This window comes from Arvicanthis niloticus, chromosome 24 (genome assembly GCF_011762505.2).
Source record: "Arvicanthis niloticus isolate mArvNil1 chromosome 24, mArvNil1.pat.X, whole genome shotgun sequence".
Classification (NCBI taxonomy): domain Eukaryota; kingdom Metazoa; phylum Chordata; class Mammalia; order Rodentia; family Muridae; genus Arvicanthis; species Arvicanthis niloticus.
Genome location: NC_133432.1, coordinates 20861969 through 20881809, shown reverse-complemented (window position 1 = coordinate 20881809; position 19841 = coordinate 20861969). Strand labels below are relative to the sequence as shown.

General features: G+C 43.9%; 1 protein-coding gene across 9 annotated transcripts in view; it reads right to left on the bottom strand.

Moving 5' to 3' along the window:
- Caln1 (calneuron 1) overlaps positions 1-19841 on the bottom strand; it is a 474231-nt gene that overhangs the window by 339608 nt on the left and 114782 nt on the right. For all 9 annotated transcript variants that reach the window (XM_076923056.1, XM_076923054.1, XM_076923058.1 and 6 more), the window contains one exon: positions 4680-4804. In XM_076923056.1, the coding sequence (XP_076779171.1) occupies positions 4680-4804 (125 nt within the window). The remainder of the gene's footprint in view (positions 1-4679; positions 4805-19841) is intronic.

The following is a 19841-nucleotide window of genomic DNA, read 5'->3' as shown; positions in this document are numbered from 1 at the left end:
GACCTTGTACATCTATATCCTGAATGTACAGGTAGCATTGACCAGTTCCTAGATCCAGGTATGCTTGCTCTGGACACTCCCACTTCCTAATGCAACAGTGTTGGGGACTGCGCCTTCCTGTCCCTACAGCAGAGTTTCAGACTACATAACTGAGAAAGCTTGTTGGAGCAGCTCAGCTCACGGCAGTGGGAGCCGGTGCGGGAGGTTGTTCACATCATGGCGGATAAAGCAGATGGAAGAACAGGAACCAGTAAGTGGATAACCTTTGGTGGCCTACTCCTACTGACCTACATCTGCCAGCAGAGTCTTCCCACCAAGGGTCAGACATCCTCCCAAAATAGCACTACAGATGGAGAATACAAACTAACAGCATGAACCTGCAAAGGTAAGTAGAGCACATACTTACAAAGGCACAGTGTTGAGGTTTGTTCTGTTGCTATGTATTGTGATACTATGTGTGGTCCCCAAGGCCTGCTTGCCCCAGAGATGAGAGTTTGCACATAGACCCAAATGATGTAAGCGAGTGTGCGCTATGTGACCTTGTCCTCAAGCCATTCATGATTAGTCAATAAAGATGCCAACAGTCAATAGCTGAGCAGAAGAGACATAAGTGGTGGTTTAGGGTTCCTGGGCTTGGGGGTTGGAGGAGAAGCATGACGGGGAGAAGAAAGTGAATAGAGGAGAAGCTGCCATGGGGTAAGAATCTTAAAATAATGGCCATGTGGGTTGGCTAATTGGAGTTAAGAGCAGTCCAAAGGAAACATGGCAAATTATATAATGGGATTCTTGGCTGGGAAATAGACATAATAGCATAGAGGACAGATATCTTCTCAGCTCTTGTGCTGATTAAGGCTTAGTGTAAATATAAAGGTGGTGTGTCTTTTATCTGGGAACTAAATGGTCAAAGGTGAGGTAGAAACCCCAGATTGGGATTAACTATTTCTACAATACCACAGTGGTGCCTAGCATGGACAAGGCCCTGGATTTGAACCACACAAGCACCAGCACCAAAAAAAAAAAAAAAAAAAAAAAAAAAAAAAAAGGAATGTCATGATTATGTGGACTTATTTTTTTTTTTCATTTAAATAGCTGTATAACAGAATATCTGAGGCTAGAGAGCACTTTCTGATCTCTCGGAGGACCCAAGTTTAGTTCCCAGCACCAAAACGGGGCAGCTCACAACCTATACCTCCAGCTCTCAGGATCTACTGCCATCTTCTGGCCTCCACAGGCACTTACACACACAGACACACACATAGGCACATACACACACACACAGAGAGGCAGAAAGCGAAAGAGAGGGAGAAAGAGAGAAAGAGAGAGAGAGAGAGGGAAAGAGAGAGAGAGAATAAATCTTAAAATATAAAATACACTGACACATGTATGACACAGGTACAGAAAAGAAAAAAAAGAAAAGAGGGCCACAACATCTTCTCCTATTAACCTTCTTATCAACCAAATGTGGCAAATTCATCAACATTCTCTCTTCTCTCTGTGAAGCCTTCCAATAAACTGCTGAACAGGCACCTCTAGTTAAGTGGATGGTTCATCTGCTTCTGCTCCCATCAGTGTACCAAGAATTAGTTTTGCTTCTATATCTGCAGCAATTACAGTTAATTAAACACTACATAAACCAATGAGATGACGAACATGAACAGAAAGCCGGGTCCATGGAAATATAGTCAAATAATTAGATCCAAAGGCCAGTTACGAAACAAAGGCTTGTTAAGGATAGGTGACTTAACTGCGGGAGATGAGACAGGGTGGTGGGATAACATAACTCTAATGAGTCATATACTCAGGCTCCTTTTATAAGTACTTTTATTTTCTAAAGCAAAATCAAATAGTTAATATAGTGAAAAGAAGGGGAAGGGAAAATTAAAAGAATGAGCTAGTGGGGAACGTCTGAGATTCAAATCACCACAGGGTCCTACAAAACTCAAAGCAAGAATTTCTCTCATACTCATACACCATGTATTCCACTCATAAACCTCCTAGAGTGGGACAGAGCTTGGGATCCTCTTTGCCTCCCAAATATTCCTCCTACATTCTCAATATTGTGTTTCCCCAGAATTCCTATGAGGAATCCATATTAGCTATATAATGAGGTGGGGTCTTTGGGTTAGGTAGTCAAAGGAATGAGACCCTCATAGATGGCATCAGTGTTCCTTTAAAGAGGCCAAAGGGCATTGATTCATCCTTTTGGCTGCTGAGGATACACGGGTACCACCTTGATACTATGCCGCCAGCTTTCCAAGTTATGGGAAATAACTTACTGTGGTTTATAAGTCAAACTGACTGTGGTGCTTTGTTATAGCAGTTCAAATGGACTAAGACACCATGCAGGCATGGAGTCATCCTGTCGTGGTTACAAACCTGGCCTTGCTACGGAGACAGTGGGGCTCTTCTGCTCCTTTGTCTTGCATTTATACAACCTTTCACCAGTAAGATGGTGACAAGGTCCCAGGGTATCACTCACCTCTCAGGCCAACAACATTTGTTGAGAGATAGTAGTAAACAGATGATGTTTGTGTGTCTGTGTGTCTGTGTGTGTGTGTGTCTGTGTCTGTGTATGTGTATGTTTATGTCTCTGTGTGTGTGTCTGTCTTCCTGTGTGTCTGTCTGTCTGCCTGCCTGTGTATCTATCTGTCTGAGTGTGTCTGTGTGTATCTGTCCGTATATATGCATGTATGTGTCTGTGTCTGTGTGTCTGTGTGTGTATCTGTCTGTCCATCTGTCTGTCTGTGTATCATCTCTGTGTGTGTCTGTGTGCTTGTCTGTGTGTATATGTGTGTATCTGTGTGTCTGTCTGCCTGCCTGTGTGTCTATGTCTCTGTATGTGTGTGTGTGTGTGCCTGAGTCTCTCTCTCTCCCTCCCTTGTCCCTCTCCTCTATTTCTCTCTGTAATGTTGAGACTCAAACCCAGCACCTTTTCCACACTAGACAACTGTTCTATCACTGAGCTACATTTCTGACAATGCTCACCCTTCCCAGCCTTTCCTAGTCCAGCCATGGATGCAGCCCACACGTCCCTGCTACTATATAGGTCATCTGTATGGAAACCGCACACTGCAATGAGTGTGCAAACAAGATGGGTAGTAGAAGAAAGACCTACCGATGACCTGTCATCTCTACTTCCCTCGCCTCCTGCCTACTCTCCAGCAATTGTAGCTGTACGGGCTCAAGAAAGTGCTGGTGAAATCCAACTCACTAATATGCACATGTAAAATGCCACGGATCTGAACCTGACACTTAGAAACAAAGACATGGACCATCTGGAGTAGTTGCAACTTCTCTACACTCAAAGCAAAATTTAAGTTTATGTAGTAAACTGGTACTGCTAGAAAAAAGCATTAGGAAACCACTTGGGGGAACTGATTCTGGGTCAGTTGCAGTAAATGTCATCACCTAAATCAACTTCACTCTCTAGTTTAGACGTCTGTATTCCCTCTGGGTGTTTGGGGTGTGTGTGTGTGTGTGTGTGTGTGTGTGTGTGTGTATGTGTGTGTGTGTACGCACACATGTGGTGGTGATGGTGGTTTGAATATACGTGGCCCAGAAAGTGGCACTATTTAGAGGTGTGGCCTTGTTAGAGTAGGTGTGGCCTTGTCGGAGGAAGTGTGTCACTATGGGCATGGGGTTTAAGACCCTCACCCTAGCAGTCTTCAGATGAAGATGTAGAACTCTCAGCTCCTCTGGCTTCACATCTTCCTGGATGCTGCCATGCTCTTGCCTTGATGATAATGGACTGAACCTTTGAACCTGTAAGCCAGCCCCAATTAAATGCTGTCCTTATAAGAGTTGCCTTGATCATGGTGTCCACAGCAGTAAAACTGTAACTAAGACAGTTTGTGTGTGTGTGTGTGTGTGTGTGTGTGTGTGTGTGTGTGTGTGTAAGAGTGTGGCTATATCCAAAGTACAATGGAACAGCATCCTAAGATGAATTTGGACACTGTATTCCCAGGATAAATTTCCATCCTAAACCCTTGTCCCTGGCACTCAGGGATAGGCTGTGTTACACAAGAACAGAGGCAATTAAGATAATTGCTGCCTGTTCCCACCTAGATGAAGCTTCCAGATGATTCTTACTTGGGCAGCATTCAAAGTACCATGGCCCCAAGTCAAGAGACAGCAATAAACAGGGCTTAAGCCTCCCCTGCAGATGGACTCCACTATAAAAGTTAACAAAGACAACAACATGATTCTGGCTATTACAGACCCTGCCAACTCTATACATAATATGTCTTTTGTTTTTGTTGTTTGGAGATAGCATCTCATTATAATAGTCCACGCCGACCCTGACCTCCCTCTCTTCTTCCCCCAGTAGTCCTGACTAATCAACACTCCATCCCCCTGCCTCAGTTGAGTGCAGACAGGCACATGCCATCACAAGAAGATTCCAACAATAGATTTTTAAGGAAAATAAATTTATCCCCCAATCAGTATCCAAGGCAACCACATTCATCGTAGTTTTTTCAGGCCACAAGGTCCATCCCACACAACGAAGTCATTTAGACAAAAGTTTGTCTCTGAACTCTTTCTCATCACTTCATACTTAGCCATAGCTGCCAATGAGAAGCACTCTAGGCTTGACAGTATGCAAAATGGCTTCCCAACAGTCACCACCCCAAGCAGATTCCACGTGACCCAAAATGGCTTCCCACCAGGCAGCTCCTTACCATCCAATTCTTCCACGGAGATATTAGCCAACTGCTCGCTGTCACTGCCTGCAGACAGAGATCGGTTGAGGTAATTCCCCTTGTACAACAAGCCAGCGGTTACATGGTGGAACGGCATCTTTTCCCTGTTCCGAAGAGAATGGGGAAGAAGGAGAGAAAGATATCATCATTCATTCATTCATTCATTCACTCCCTCGTTATTTCAGTAGAGGGATGTCTCTATGTTCCAGATGATGAAGTTACATACCTAGGATGGGGGAGATAGCTCAGTGGATAAAGACACTTGCTTCTAAGCCTGGCAACCTGAGTGTGATCCCCGGGATTCATAGGGTGGAAGGAGAGAATGGAATGCTGGGAGTCTCCTCTGACCTCTGCACCCATATATATCTCCATATAACATGAGCAAGACAGTTTGAATGGCTTCTGAGGTACAAAACCCAAGGTTTTCCTCTGATGTACATACACACACACACCCCAAGTTCTCCCCCTAACATATACAGACCTACTGCAAGATGCTTATTTAAACTACATGGTAGAAGGAGTAATCTCCTTCCAGCACAAGCTGAAGGCCTTGGTCCTACAGGGGAGGAATGCTTCCCCACACATTCACTACTTTCTGGGTAAGTCACCTGCAGAATCCTTTTTGGCACTAAAGCTTGTGTCTGCTCAGTCAACCTCCAGGTCCTCTGAGAAGTACACATACAAGAGAAAACAGACAACTCAGTGTTCATCCCCAAGAATTACCGTCCAAAGCTCTCAGACCTTGCTCACTTGAAAAAATCCAAATGAGGACCAGCATGTGATCTGAGGGCTCTGGGTATGAAGTCATCTGAGATTCTAGAGAATCAATAGTTTGAAGCCACCCTGGGCTACCTAGTGAATTCAAGACTAGCCTGGGCTCTATAATGAAATAAAGAATAAAAAAGGAGAGGAGATAAAGGAAGGGAAGAGAAAAGGAAGAAGGACAAGAAGCAGCAAAGAGATAAAAGGAAGAAAAGGAAAGAGAAGGGGGAAGATGAAGAGCAGAAGGAAGGAGGAAGAGGGGGAGAAGGAAAAGGAGGAGGAAGGAGGGAGGGGGGAGAAGGAAGAGGAGGAGGGAGGGGGAGAGGAAGAGGGAGGAGAAAGAAGAGGCAGAGAAAGAGAATGGAAGGAGAAGACTCTAGAATAAAGAGTAACCTTCCCTGCCATGGCACACAAGCACCAGGGACCACTCTCCTGTCACCTTTTCCCTCTAACAGGACCAAGTGACAGACCCAGGCAGCCAGCACCTCCCCCTCCCCCTTCAAGTCTGACAAGCCATCAAGGTGGCTGCTTCAGCTTGGAGCTGCTATAGAGTCAAACAATGAAATCCCTAAGAGGAAGGCTTGACCAGAGCACAAAGCCACTTAGAGGAAAAAATAAATAAATAAAACAGTTCAGCTACTCAGGCGCCAGGGAGTTATTTAGATTCCGCAGCCCCAGCTAAAGCATCAGGCACTTCCATCCCCATCCGGATGCCAAACCCTCTTTTCAAATTCAAAATGTCTAAAACTGAATTAATCATCTTCCCACAAAATAGGTTGCGCTTCCTGACTTCTCTATTTCTATCAGAGGTGCTGTTCACTCATCACAGTAACTGGGACAGCCCTCACCAAAGCTCTGGGCTCCAAAAAGTAAAACAGACATACGGACGAGGCTGGAGCCGACTGTCAGTCTCCCTTCACTTTGTGCGTCACTCGCAATACGAATATCCATAGGAAGAATGCAAATGGCAGGTCACTGGCTGCAATCTCTGGGTAAGGAGGCAGAGTTCTTACCACGCAAGGATGGAGATCGGAGTTCAGCCTCTTTAGAATGCACATAGAAAAGTCAGGCATAGTGGCAAGTGCCTGTAATCCCAGACCTGGGAAAATGAAGGCAAGAGAATTTTTGCTCCCCTGAGGCTTGCTGCTGGAGCCCGCCTGTCTGAGCCAAGGAGCTCCAGAGAAAGAGAAAGACCCCATCTCAATGAAACCTAAGACTGACTTCAAGCTCCAAGTGCATGCACATGCAGGCATGTGCACCTGCACATGGGAACACCACACATTTACAAACACATGGACGTACACACATATAAATATCCACACACCAATTTAAAAAGTTAATGACCGGACACTAATACAGAGAAGGCACGCTGTTGGTAATTATCAAAGAAACATCATCAGTGAATCATACCAGACTTCCACAGATCTAACTATTAGATCCTGTATGGGGAGGCAGTTTCCTCCAAGTGTGGTCATTGCACATTACAGAGCAGAGCCTGCCATGACACCTACATGATGTTTGGCCCGTTGTCATGGTGACAATATAAGCCCAGTAAAACAGAGCTAGCTAAGGCTTAGGCAATCGAAAAGCTAATGTAAAGAGTGAAGGGCTAGTCACATGACCCTCAGTTGGGGTTCCAACCATTATTCCTTCCTGCACCCCAGCTGCACACGGTCTTGGGAGATGCTGGGGTATAGAGGAGAAGGAAGGCACACCAGAGGGCAAACTCCATGAAGTGGTCAACCGTAGCAGGCGGGACTTTGAGGTGATGCAGCTAATCTGTGAGTCACTCAAACTGCTATAAGTAATTGTCCATCTTTGCCCCAGTAATTAACCCTAATAAACTCATCGGCTCACAAGCTAGGTTTGCACTGTAAGCATTAATTTCATATGTCGTGGTGCCACACCTAGAGCGAATGGAACGTGCAGATGTCCATTCACTCTGGATGTGGCACCACGAGATTTCCCCCCAGGAAAAGTCACGGGGCACACAGAAAAGGAACACGAGACCCCTTTCCTTGGAAAATCATATCAGCTACATTCTTTCCTGTCCTCCAAGTTAGTTTTCAGAACCATCAAGAGTCACAGAGAGAACCAGGTATATGAATCAGGACCGTGTAGAAAGGAAGCCCACACCTGACTCTTGGGGGCATGTGCCATGGTCACTGGAGAATGGGCTGAAGTTTCTGGCTGTCTAACCTGCAATTTTCAAGCCACATGTATTTCAGGATAACAGCCAATCACAAAATGATAACGTTGCTTTAAACATTCTGAGGTGGGAGAATGGAATTTTTTTTTTTTTTTTAAATCTTGATTGTGCAGTTCTTGAGTGGGAACTTTGTAGATGGCCAGAGCACGAGACACTCTTTCAAAGGGAAGAAAAGGCCACTCTGGGACTAATGAGATTAAAGGTGCTTGCCGACAAGCTTGGTGACCTGAGTTCAATCCCCAGCTCCCCACACTGTGGAAAGATACAACTGCCTCCCCCAAGTCATCCTCTGATTTCTACACACATGCTGTGGCATGCAAGAGCCTACATACACAACAAATATATATTATTTTAGGTAAAAACAAGACATCTTCCTATTGCACCCTAGCTGGTAATTTCAGAGGGTGTTCTCGTTGCCACCAGTATCAGCAGCAATGGGACAGGAGACAAAATGTAGCTCCAGGCTTTCTATGTGGAACTTGAGCTACTGTGTCAAAGAGATGGGATTCTTAATTTTACCAAAAAATCAAATAAATGAATGAATGAATGAACAAATGAATAAATGAATGTATAAATGAATGAATTTATTTCGTGGCTAGCCAGAATGAAGTAGAGTTGGAGTTATGGTAAAGAAAGTCTAAGAGAGCATGGCTATTAGCAGAACAGGCACTTAGGATGAGGTGAGTACACACACCCAACAGCATAGATGTGGGCTTCTCCAGAGAGTCCCAGTTGACTGTCTTCACAATAGCCATACACATGACTTTGACTTTGGTGGCTTCTGAAGTTACATCTCAAAGGGCTGCTAAGAAACTCGTTTTTGCTAGATAAGATCATTGGGTGGCCCCTGATGTCCAATGGGTGGGAACGCAGCCAATAAGGAAAATCTCAGGGTCCTAAGAGTTTGGAGGGGTGGATCTTATGGTGTTTCTTACTGTAAACAAATGCCCACTCTTGTTTGTGAGGTTTCCTAAGACTCTCAGCTCTACATCCAGGAAGGGAATCAGAATAAAGTTGAAGCCCCCTTATGGTCAGGCCCTAACCATGGCTCGTTGCTATTTCAACACCGATTTGAAAATAACTTCTCTGCAAAAGGATTGTCGCCTCTGTGTTAGCTACAGAAAATACTCACTCCTCACTGGGCTGGGATTCTTGATTCTCAGCTGGTGAGACACTTCAACCAGGCTTTGGAATAAAGGGTTCCTCTGCCCTTCTCACATCCCCTTAATTTTTCCAGTCCTATGTCACTCGACACCGAACCCAGGATCTAAGTACCTGTTATTTCATCCCGTGTTTAAGCCTTTGTAAATCTGAGGAGATATCCTGCCTGATCGTCCCTAATTGTCCTAATGGGAACAAGACTCTTTAAGGGTTGTATAGAAACTAAAGGTTTCCTTCCTTCCTGGCAAGCAATCGCTTGAGCTTCTTTGTGTTTGGGAAATGACCCGCTGTCATCTTTTACCTGGATCTTTGAAGCTTCAGATTCATCACACAGCTTTTTATAGGTAAAGAAATAAAGGCGGTTTATTATTTTCTTGGGGTAGGAAGGGAGAGAGAGAGAGAGAGAGAGAGAGAGAGAGAGAGAGAGAGAGAGAGATTGACAGACTCAGACTCAGGTGAATTTATCTCTGATGGTTCATCTTCATTGTCAACTTGGTGGGATTTAGAATCACCACAGAAACAAACCCCTGGGCACATCTGTGAGGGAGTTTCTAGACTGTGCTGGGGAGGAAAGACTCATCCTGAATACAGGCAGCACCATCCTATGGGGCATGGTTCTGGATGAATAAAGTGGTGTGAACAAACTGAGAACCACACCAGCCTTTCCTTGCCTCCTGACTGAGGATGGGATGTAACTAGCCATCTCACAATCCTGCCTCTGTGCCTCTTGCACCCTAAGGCTGTGAGCCAAAATAAATCTTCTGTTCCTTCCATGGCATTTGCTACTTAGTTTGTAAGAGCAAACAGAAAAGTGAATAATACAGGATCAAATCCACACCCAAAAGTCAGCCCCGGAATGCACAAGTATCTTGTGGCAAAAAAAAAAAAAAAAAAAAAAAAAAAAAAAAAAATGGTCACCAGGGAATCTGGCTTATGACTACAATATAGTTCGCCTCTGATAGAAACAAAAGCTGCTTACCAATTAGGTAAGCCTTCATGCCCCTTAGTGTTTGCATCCAGAATGTTCAAAGTCTAGTGGGAATGAAACTTCATGAGTACACCATCCATAACAATAATTAAAACCACGGTCATGATCGGACCATCCACGGCAATAAAAGTAAAACAACATTTAAGAGCAGGAAGAATGTTGGCTCAAGGAACTACAAAGCAGCTGCTCCTGTGAAGGACTAAACTTCACTCCAGATGCCTGAGGAAACCCAGGCTTTAGGATGCTGTCCTCGGCCGAGAAGACAACTATAGTCCATAAGCAAAATCAAAGTTTAAAGTTAAAGCATAAAGGTGCATCTTTACCCAGGGAACAAATGTAAAAACTCACCCTTAAAGTCGGTGCTGAGGCTTGAATGGATGTGATCCCTCCCTACTTCCATCCCTCAACCTCACAGCCAACAAGAGGTACTAAGAGGGAAAGCCTTAGGCTGGGAAATGTTCCTCGCGCATTCAGGGCTTGTCGGGCGAGCATGGAAGGAAGCCTGGGTTTGCTTCCCAGAACTCATGTGTCTTTTTAGAAGAGGAAGAGGAGGGGGAGATAGGACTGGACACAGCAATGGTTCTGTAGTCACAGTGCTAGGGAGGCAGAGACAGAAGAGCTGGGAGGCCCACTGGCCAGCCAGCCGAGGTGAACCAGTGACTTTCCAGGTTCCATGAGAAACCTTGTCTTAGAAAATAAGGTGAAGAACAATCCAAGAGGAAAACCAGTTGTTTGTGCCTCTCTCTCTCTCTCTCTCTCTCTCTCTCTCTCTCTCTCTCTCTCTCTCTCTCTCTCTCTCTCATACACACACACACACACACACATACAGAGAGAGAGAGAGAGAGAGAGAGAGAGAGACGCACACATACACGAGCCCACACAGAGCAAGATCTTGGAAAGGCCCTCAGGAATAGTACTAACACTACAATAAAAAATGAAATGTTCAGGGAACTTTGAGACCCCGTTGCTCTCCTACCATCCGCAGTGAGAAGACAAAACAACATGGTGCCATCTTGGAAACAGAGATCAGCGCCCACCAGACACCAAATCCTCTGGATTTTGAGCTTCCTGAACTGTACAAATGTAAGCCATGTTTCTGTCATATATTAATTACCCAGGCTAAGGTATACTGTTGTAGAAAGAGGAATCAAATAAGACAGTACGGTTTCACAAGTAAACATCGGACCTTTCTGGCCTAAGACAATATCAAGGGGCTGAGGACATGACTGAATTGGTAAAGTGCTTGCCTTACAAATAGGAGGACCTGAGTTCAATTCTCAGAACCTATCTTTAAAAAAAAAAAAATGCAGGTGCATGGGCACACCTGTAATCTCAGATGGAAACTCATGGAGGCCAGGACTCACTGGCCAGCTAGCCTACTGGGGAAGCTACAGGGCAGTGTGAGAGCCTGACCCAAAAAGGAAAAGAAGGTGGCTAGTATCTGAAGAATACAACCTGAGGTTGCTCCCTCAGGCCTCTCTGCACATGCACATACGCACACACACACACACCATTCATACTCAAGTACACTCACACACACACATGCTCACACACAAAGAGCACATACACCACATACATACTCACATGCACTCATATATATACACGCATGCATGCACTCACACACACACATATACACACACACACAACTCATATTCAAATGCACTAACATGCACTCACATGCACACATACACTCACACAGAAAAAGCACACACGCCACACACATACTCACATGCACTCGCACACATACACACAGATGCAAGCATTCACACACACATACACACCACTTATATACACATGTACTCACCCATACTCACACATACACATACACACAGAAAGAGCACACACACCACATACATAGTCAAACACACTCACACACACAACACACATACAAACATACACATGCAAGCACTCACATACCACACATACATGCATACATACATATACATACACACATAGGCGCTCACACATTCACACCCACCCACCCACACCCACACACCACTACCACAGACACTACACACACATTATTTTCTTTTTTAGAAGCTGTTATACTTGAAGCCTATGTGGGCCTTTATCAGCCAGTTAAGTTTCAGTTAATTGTCAACTTGACAGACACTAGAATCACCTGGGAGAACGGCCTTTCAGGATGTCTGTGAAGGGTTATCTTGGCTGTGTTCACTGATGCAGGATGTAAGATGAGACTCATCTTACCCGCCGGTGGGACCATCCCAGGCAGGTGGTCGTGAACTTCAGAAGTGGAGAGAGGAGGCAGGACAGCAGCAGGAAGTGACTTCTCTAACTGTGTGTTGTGTGAGCAGGTGCTTTGATCTCCTGTTGCTTTGAATCATAGACTGAAAAGAAACTCTTCCTCCCATAGGTTGCTTCTGGTCTAAGTATTTTAACACAGGAACAAGGAAGAAATTGGTTTTGTAGGTTGTCTTAGGACAAGGTCTATAAGCCTTGTCTCTCTGATGCGTAATGGGGAGCACCACTGAAAGTATTCAATAATAATAATAATAGCTATTAAGTATCAGCAGTGATTATTTACCAAGTGGGAGCCAAAGGCACTTCCTTTCACATGGCTTTTCCATTAACTTGCCCTCCCCATCTGAATGGCTGTTCTGCCCACAGGTCCAGGCTAACAGGCTCCCTCCCTCACCTCTGCCAGCCAGGAATCATGGAAAGCCTCCTACAAGCATGTACCATGGAGTACCCATCAATCAAACAGCATCAAACTTCTCCCTTCCTCTAAAGGAGTATCCTCAACCTGTGGATCACAACCCCTTTGGGGACATTGAACAACCCTTTTGTAAGGGTCACCTTAGACCATCAGAAAACACGGATATTTACACTATGATTCATAACAGTAGCAAAGTTACAGTTATAAAGTAGCAACAAAAATAATTCTATGGTTAGGGGACACCACAGCATGAGGAACTGTATTAAAGGGTCGCGGTGTTAGGAAGGTTTGAGAACCACTGCTCTAAAGTATACAAGTGGTTCTTACTCTGCCACGTGGGCCTGAACCCTCCTCACAATCCCCACCAAGATGCTGGCTGACTGTGACATTATAATCTCTTCGAATAATGACTTATTAAAAAGTCTGTCTCAGTGTTCCCCTTGAGCCCCTGAAATCTTTTACTAAGGATTCTACAAGACAGGATGCAAAGGGGAAAAAAATGTCATGGGTCTATGAGGATGAAGATGGCCCACTCTGGGCTATAAAAGAAGCATGCCTACAGGACACAGAAGAAGGCGTGTGTTCCACCATGCTGACTGGACAAGTGTGAGCACCAGGCTTCTGGAACTGAGGGATGCTGAGAAGCACTGGCGTGTCATGACAGGGAGCGGGGGCTGTTTGGATAAATGTTCTGTGGTTGTCTTAATTTTGAACTTTTTTATAATTATATCCTACTGTGTTTTACTAACATGTCAGTCTACCAGGACTGAAACCTTAAAAATACTCATTCCCTTGCAAACAGCTCAAAAATGCTCTCTTTAAGCTAAGCAGATTTCCGATGATGGGAGTTGGGGAAGGGGGGGAAGGGAAGGAAAGAAGGAGGGAGAGAGACAGAGAGAAAGAGACTGGAAAAAAGAGAGAGAGGAGGGGGAAATGGATGGATGGATGAAGAGAAAGAAGAAGAAAAGTTGGAGATGGAAAGGGAGGAAGAAACGTGTAAAGGGGGAGGGAGAGGAGCGGAGAGATGTTGAAATCATCTCAACACTTGTTAACTTGACCTTGAAATCTGTCAAACACGGTTCTCGACGTCCTAGATGTGGTATTTTGAAAGTTGCTGAAAGGCCTAGATTGATTCTTGAGCACTTCACTGAGTTCCTGGAGGAGGGACGGCGCCTGCGCAGACCAGAGATCCCCATCCTGGACTTAGCAGCCATACCATGAGGCAAGGTCAGTTTTGCTCTGTAAAGGTTGAAAAGCAGAGCCAACTCTACCATGGGCCTTTGCCAAACTCCCAAGAAATATCCATAAAGGCACCTGAAAACAAACAGCAGCAGTGCCAAGGTACGAAAGACACTTCCACTACATCATCGACACAGTAAGGATTAGAGTCACAAATCGTGGTATAGCCCTGAAGCCGGAGGAAAGAAACAGTCAGTTAGTAAATAGACACACAGAGATTTCTGTTGTTTTGGTTTTCTTTTTCTTTTCTTTTCTTTTCTTTTCTTTTCTTTTCTTTTCTTTTCTTTTCTTTTCTTTTCTCTCTGTGTGTGTGTGTGTGTGTATGTGTGCGCGCGCATGCGTGGGTACGTGCATGTTCACATCATGCATGTGAGACTGAGGCAGGAGGATAGAGAACTAGCTCCAGGCATCACCAGTGTTAGCAAGAGGGGGCCTAGGATGAATGACTGCAGAGATTTAGTTTTTAATCTCTGTGTGTACAATATGTATGCATTTGTGTGCATGTGTGCACGAGCGTGGGTACACACCTGTCCCCGTGTGCAAGCAGACTTCAGAGGACAGGCTTGGGCATCCTTGGGCATTGGTCCCTGCTTTCTACTTTGTTTGACACAGGGTGTCTTATTGCTCAACGTTGTACATACCAGGCTGCCTGGGAAGTCTCCTGTCTCTGCCTCCCATCTTCCTAAAGGAAGACCGGAATTGGAGACACATGTACAAGGTCCAGCATTATGTGGGTTCTGGGGCTCCAAATTCAGATTCTCCTGCTCACATGGCAAACACTTTATCCACTAAGATATCTACTCTATCCAAAATGATTGTTTGTCTTGTATGGCTTTAATTAAAGAAGCACTATAGAAGACCTCAGATGACCAAGGGAAATAATATTATAAATTGTGTGTGTCTATTATCATTAATATATTTAATATATTTCAGGTTTTATATTACAAATTATATATATATATATATATACATACATACATACATACATACACACACACACATATATATGCATGTTCACATCATGCATGTGAGACTGAGGCAGGAGGATAGAGAACTAGCTCCAGGCATCACCAGTGTTAGCAAGAGGGGGCCTAGGATGAATGACTGCAGATATATATATATATATATATATATATATATATATATATATATATCCCCCTCAAAATCCAAGAAGCTCTATTGTGGGGTCAAGAAGACCTGATCTTACTCCAGCAAAGACACCTGACACCAGCTAGATACCAGGCATTCGCTTATAAAACAATGTTGTTCCCTCATTAAAGCCCTCCTGTGGCATGCCAACTGGCAAACACCGGGTTTGGATGGATGTCAAGTCAGGTGAGAATGAGTAAGCAAAAAACACTAGCCTGAGGGTCCGTGTCAGCATTACCCCTCCCTAAAGGGGAAAAGGCAGATTGTCAGCAGCAGCCACGAGACACCAACAAGAAGTTACAGAACTTGTTTTTTTATATGAGAGAGATAGAGAAGCTATGCAACAAGAATGCAAAATCCTTTTAAAAGATTTATTTTTCATTGCATGCATATGGGGGAGGAAATCGTGAATGTCAATATGGAAGCCAGAGGCATCTGATCTCCTGAAGCTGGAGTTACAGACGTTGTGGGACTTGAACTTGGGTTCTCTGCAAGAGCAAGTGCTCTTACCTCTTAACTGCTAAGTCATCTCTCCAAACCCCCCCCCCCCCGTTTTGTTTTTCTGAGGCAAGGTCTAGAATCTCTAGATGGAAAGAGCCTGCATCAAGCTCACCATCCTCCTGCCTCGGCCTCCTGAGTGCTGGGATTACAGGCATGCACCACCACACCCAATTTCTACTGGGAGTTTTAAGCAATACAACATGGTTCTAGGTAATGGTTCAGTGGGTAAACTCTCACTTGCTGCCAAGTGTGAGGCCCTGAGTTCGACCTCAGGAGCCAGTGGTAGGAGACAGCCAGCTCCTAAGTTGTCCTCTGACCTTCACATGCACACTACGTCATGCATACTATGACACACCCTCATACTATGGCACATATTAGCACATGACACAGACATGCACACAGCAATTTAAAAAAAAAAAAACTTCTAACACAAGATCAAAACAAAGCAAGAACAAAACCCACATGACTCTTTTGATAGACAACAGAAGGGACTTTGATAAAAAGTCAGCAACCCTTCAGAATAAAAGCCCTGAAGAAGCCATGAATGGGAGGATCACTCTGCAACCAAATAAAGGTTTGCACGGCGTAGCTCAGCTGAGAATGGTGGTGAATGCCTATAACCCCAGTGCTCTGGAGGCTGAGGCAGAAAGATTCCAAGTCAGCCTGAGCTACATAAAGAACTCCAGGCCAGCCTGGGATATCTCGGAGGTAGGGGGTGATACATAATACTGATATTGAACATTATACTGATTAGGAATATAAGAGAAAAGATTTCATCTAAAACCAGAAACAAGACAAAGGCGAACTGTTTCATCACTTATCCAGTGTGGTACTTGAAATGTTAATCCGAATCGAGGCAAGAACATTCATTTCTTTATAATGTAGCAAGCCCCAGGCGTGTTGTTAGAGCAACAACAGCAAAGAATGGCAGGAAAGTATGCTGCAGCACACATCTTAGTGCTGTTTCTTTGTATATGTTGCAGGAATTTCCCTAGACCAGGGGCATAGATAAAAATGCTTATTACATTGCTTTAGTTTAGTTAAAGATTTTATTCATATATTTTCATGGCATGTACATGTGTGTATCTGTGTGTGGGTTTGTGCATGGGAATGTAGTCACCTTGGAGCCCAGACGAGGACTATAGCTTAAGTTGTGGGTGGTTGAGAGCTAGCTGCCTGAGGTGGCACTGGGCATATCAATGGGTTCCTCTGAAAGAGCAGCAAGTTCTTTTAGCTGCTGGGCCATCTTTCTAGGCCCAGGTTTTGATTTGTTTTTGTGAGACAGACTCTTACACCTAGCATGCATCACCCTAACCCAGGCTTCCCTTAAACTCATAGCAGTCCTCCTTTGAGAGCCTGCCTGCTGCTGGGATCCCACTGTGGACCACCACACCTGGCTACCATGGTGTTAAGTATATAAACATTTATCTTTACTGAGTATCATCAAATTGCTTGTCCGAGTAATTAGGTTAGTTATGTGTTGCCACATAACAAATTATCCCATAACTTGGTGGCTTGAAAACTACAAATAGTTACTACCTCACAGGTTTTATGGGTGAAAAATTGGGAGCTGATTTACCTGGTCTTGAGTGATCAAAAGCTACCATCATCATACAGTGTAGCAGAAGCTTTAAGTTCCATTCTGAACTTGCAAGGCTAACCACAAAAGACCCTTGCCAAGTTTTGGGACTGGGCTGGTGAGATGGCTTCATGGACAAGAGACACTTGTCACTATGCCTGATAAACTGAGTTTAACTCCCAGGACCCAAACAGTAAAAAGAGAAAAAAACAATTCTTCTAAGTTGTCCTCTGACCTCCACACAAGTGTAATGGCCCACATGAATATGCATGTACATATACCATATACTCACTCTAAAAGAATAAATACCTGTTTAAAAACTTTGGGACCTCTGGGCAGTGGTGGCGCATGCCTTTAATCCCAGCACTTGGGAGGCAGAGGCAGGCGGATTTCTGAGTTCGAGGCCAGCCTGGTCTATAGAGTGAGTTCTAGGACAGCCAGGGCTACACAGAGAAACCCTGTCTTGAAAAAAAAAACAAAACAAAAAGAAAAGAAAAGAAAGAATAACTGGTGAGTGATAGTAATAATAATATAAATGGAAAGAATCCATTCTCAAAAACACAAAACCAGTAAACCAGACAAATCTCTGGCAAATTTATTAAAGCAAATACAGAAGTCACAAATGAAGCAACAGTGTAAAATATGGGAATTCTACATGCAACCCTAGACTAATAAATTATAGACAGTATTTAAATAGGTTATTTTTATCTTGAAATACAGAAATTGGATTTAGGTGAAAGCAGTGAAATTTAATATTACTTGTGTTTATCAAAATAAATTCTTTTCTTCCTTTTCTTTTCTTTCTCTCCTTATTTATCTATTTTATTTTATTCAGGAAACTGAAGGTCTCCCTATGTAGCCCAGGCTGCCCTTCATCTCCCAACCCTCCTGCCTTGCCTCCTGAGTTCTAGGATTACAAAAATATCCTACAACACACAGATATCATAGATCCAACACTCAGGCTGGTAAGATGGCTCAGCTCAAGCCTGAGGCTCAGAGTTTTATCCCTGGAACACATGGTGGAAGGAGAGAACTGCATCCCAAGGGTTATGCCCTGACCTCCACACCTGTGTACACACACAAACACTAGCATAGGTGCCACATGTGTGTACTCACACAGATAAAGAAATGTAAAAAAATAATCTTAGCACTCTCTTACACAATTATTTGAATAGAAGTTTTGAGTTTATATTTCATTATGAGACCTTCATGACTAAAAATGCACCACGGAGAGAGGCTCTGACAGGAATCAAACTGCCGGTGGCCACGTCTATTAAATCACAATCCTCATTCAATTTTATCTGACAAGCGTGGCTAGGTTTCAGCTGACGCTAGGATAATAAAATTTCATCTTCCCTAATATCAACCAACGCTTTTTCAAAATTGATTGAAAGTAGCTGCGTTTTCCTATCTTAAACTGATGGGCCTTAAAAACATTCTGTCTCCTCATTTGGAACTTCCCCCAACAGCTTAAAAGCACTGACAGCTGACAAAACTCTGCTCCCCAAGTTTAAAAGGATTTAATTATTTTTAATCTGTGTGTTACAGAAATTACATGAGTTTATGTGCCTCACATGTGTTCAAGTGCCCTTCTAGGCCAGAAGATGTTGAATACCCTGGAGTTGGGATCACAAGCAGTTGTGAGCCACCCACTATGGGTGCCGGGAACAGAACCGAGGTCTTCTGGGAGAACATGTGTTCTGAACCTCTGATCCATTTCTCCAAGCCCTTATTCTCAAATTTTTGGACTCCAGAGAGCTGAACTTTGTAGATAAAGCATTTACAGCATCGTGTGTGTGTGTGTGTGTGTGTGTGTGTGTGTGTGTGTGTGTGTGTGTGTGTTTATACGTATGTAGGCACACACCTGTACAGTTGTGTATGCATACGTGTGGATGTCAGAGGACAACCTCCAGTGTCATTCCGTAGACATCATTACCATATTTTTGAGACAGGGTCTGGCCTGGACAGCAAGTAGATGAGGCTGACTGGGCAGTGAGCATCAGAGATCTTCCTGGCTCTGCCTCTCTACTGCTGGGATTACTGGTATGTGCCATTAAACCCAGATGGCTTTTGTTGTTGTTGCTTGTGTTTATTTGTTTTGTTTTTCACATATGTGCTGTAGAGCCTGAACTCAGGTCCTTAAAAGGCAAAAACAGTTTACCCCCTCAGCCATCTCCCCAGTTTCTTTTCTCAGCTTTTTAAGCTTCACAGGTTTGATATTGTAGATAACACACTCAGAATCATTTCTTTTAACCACACCACCAACAACAACAACAAAATTTCACATCATAGTTAGAACATTCCCAATAGTCTATTTGTAAGAATGTCCCTTCTATAGCATGAGTTTCCTCTGAAAAACAGTTTTTTTTTCAATTTCATAAAAATGTCTTGAGCATCTGAAGCCAACCACAATCCTATTGTCCTGTAAGATCTGAAAATGTTGACCAGTGTCTGCTCTGAGCCTTAGCATTGTCAACTTGACACAACCTAGAATCAACTGAGAAGAGAGTCTCGGTGAGGGATTGTCTAGATCAGGTTGGCTGTGGGTGTATCTGGGAGGAATTGTCTTGATTACACTAGCTGATGTGGGAAGAAGACACAGCTCACTGTGGGCAACACCATTCCCTAGGAAAGGGATCTGAAATTGCCTAAAAGAATGGAGAAATTGAGCTAAGCACAGACAAGCAAGCCAGCATGCCTGCATGAATTTTCCCCCTGTTCTTGATTGTAGGTGTGATGTGACTATAGCTATTTGAAGTTCCTGCCTTGACTTCCCCATCGTCTGTAACATAATATGTAACATAGTCCCCCATAATCTGTAACAGGTGATTGTAAGGTAAAACCAAACTCTTTCTTCCCTAAGACATTTTTTCAGG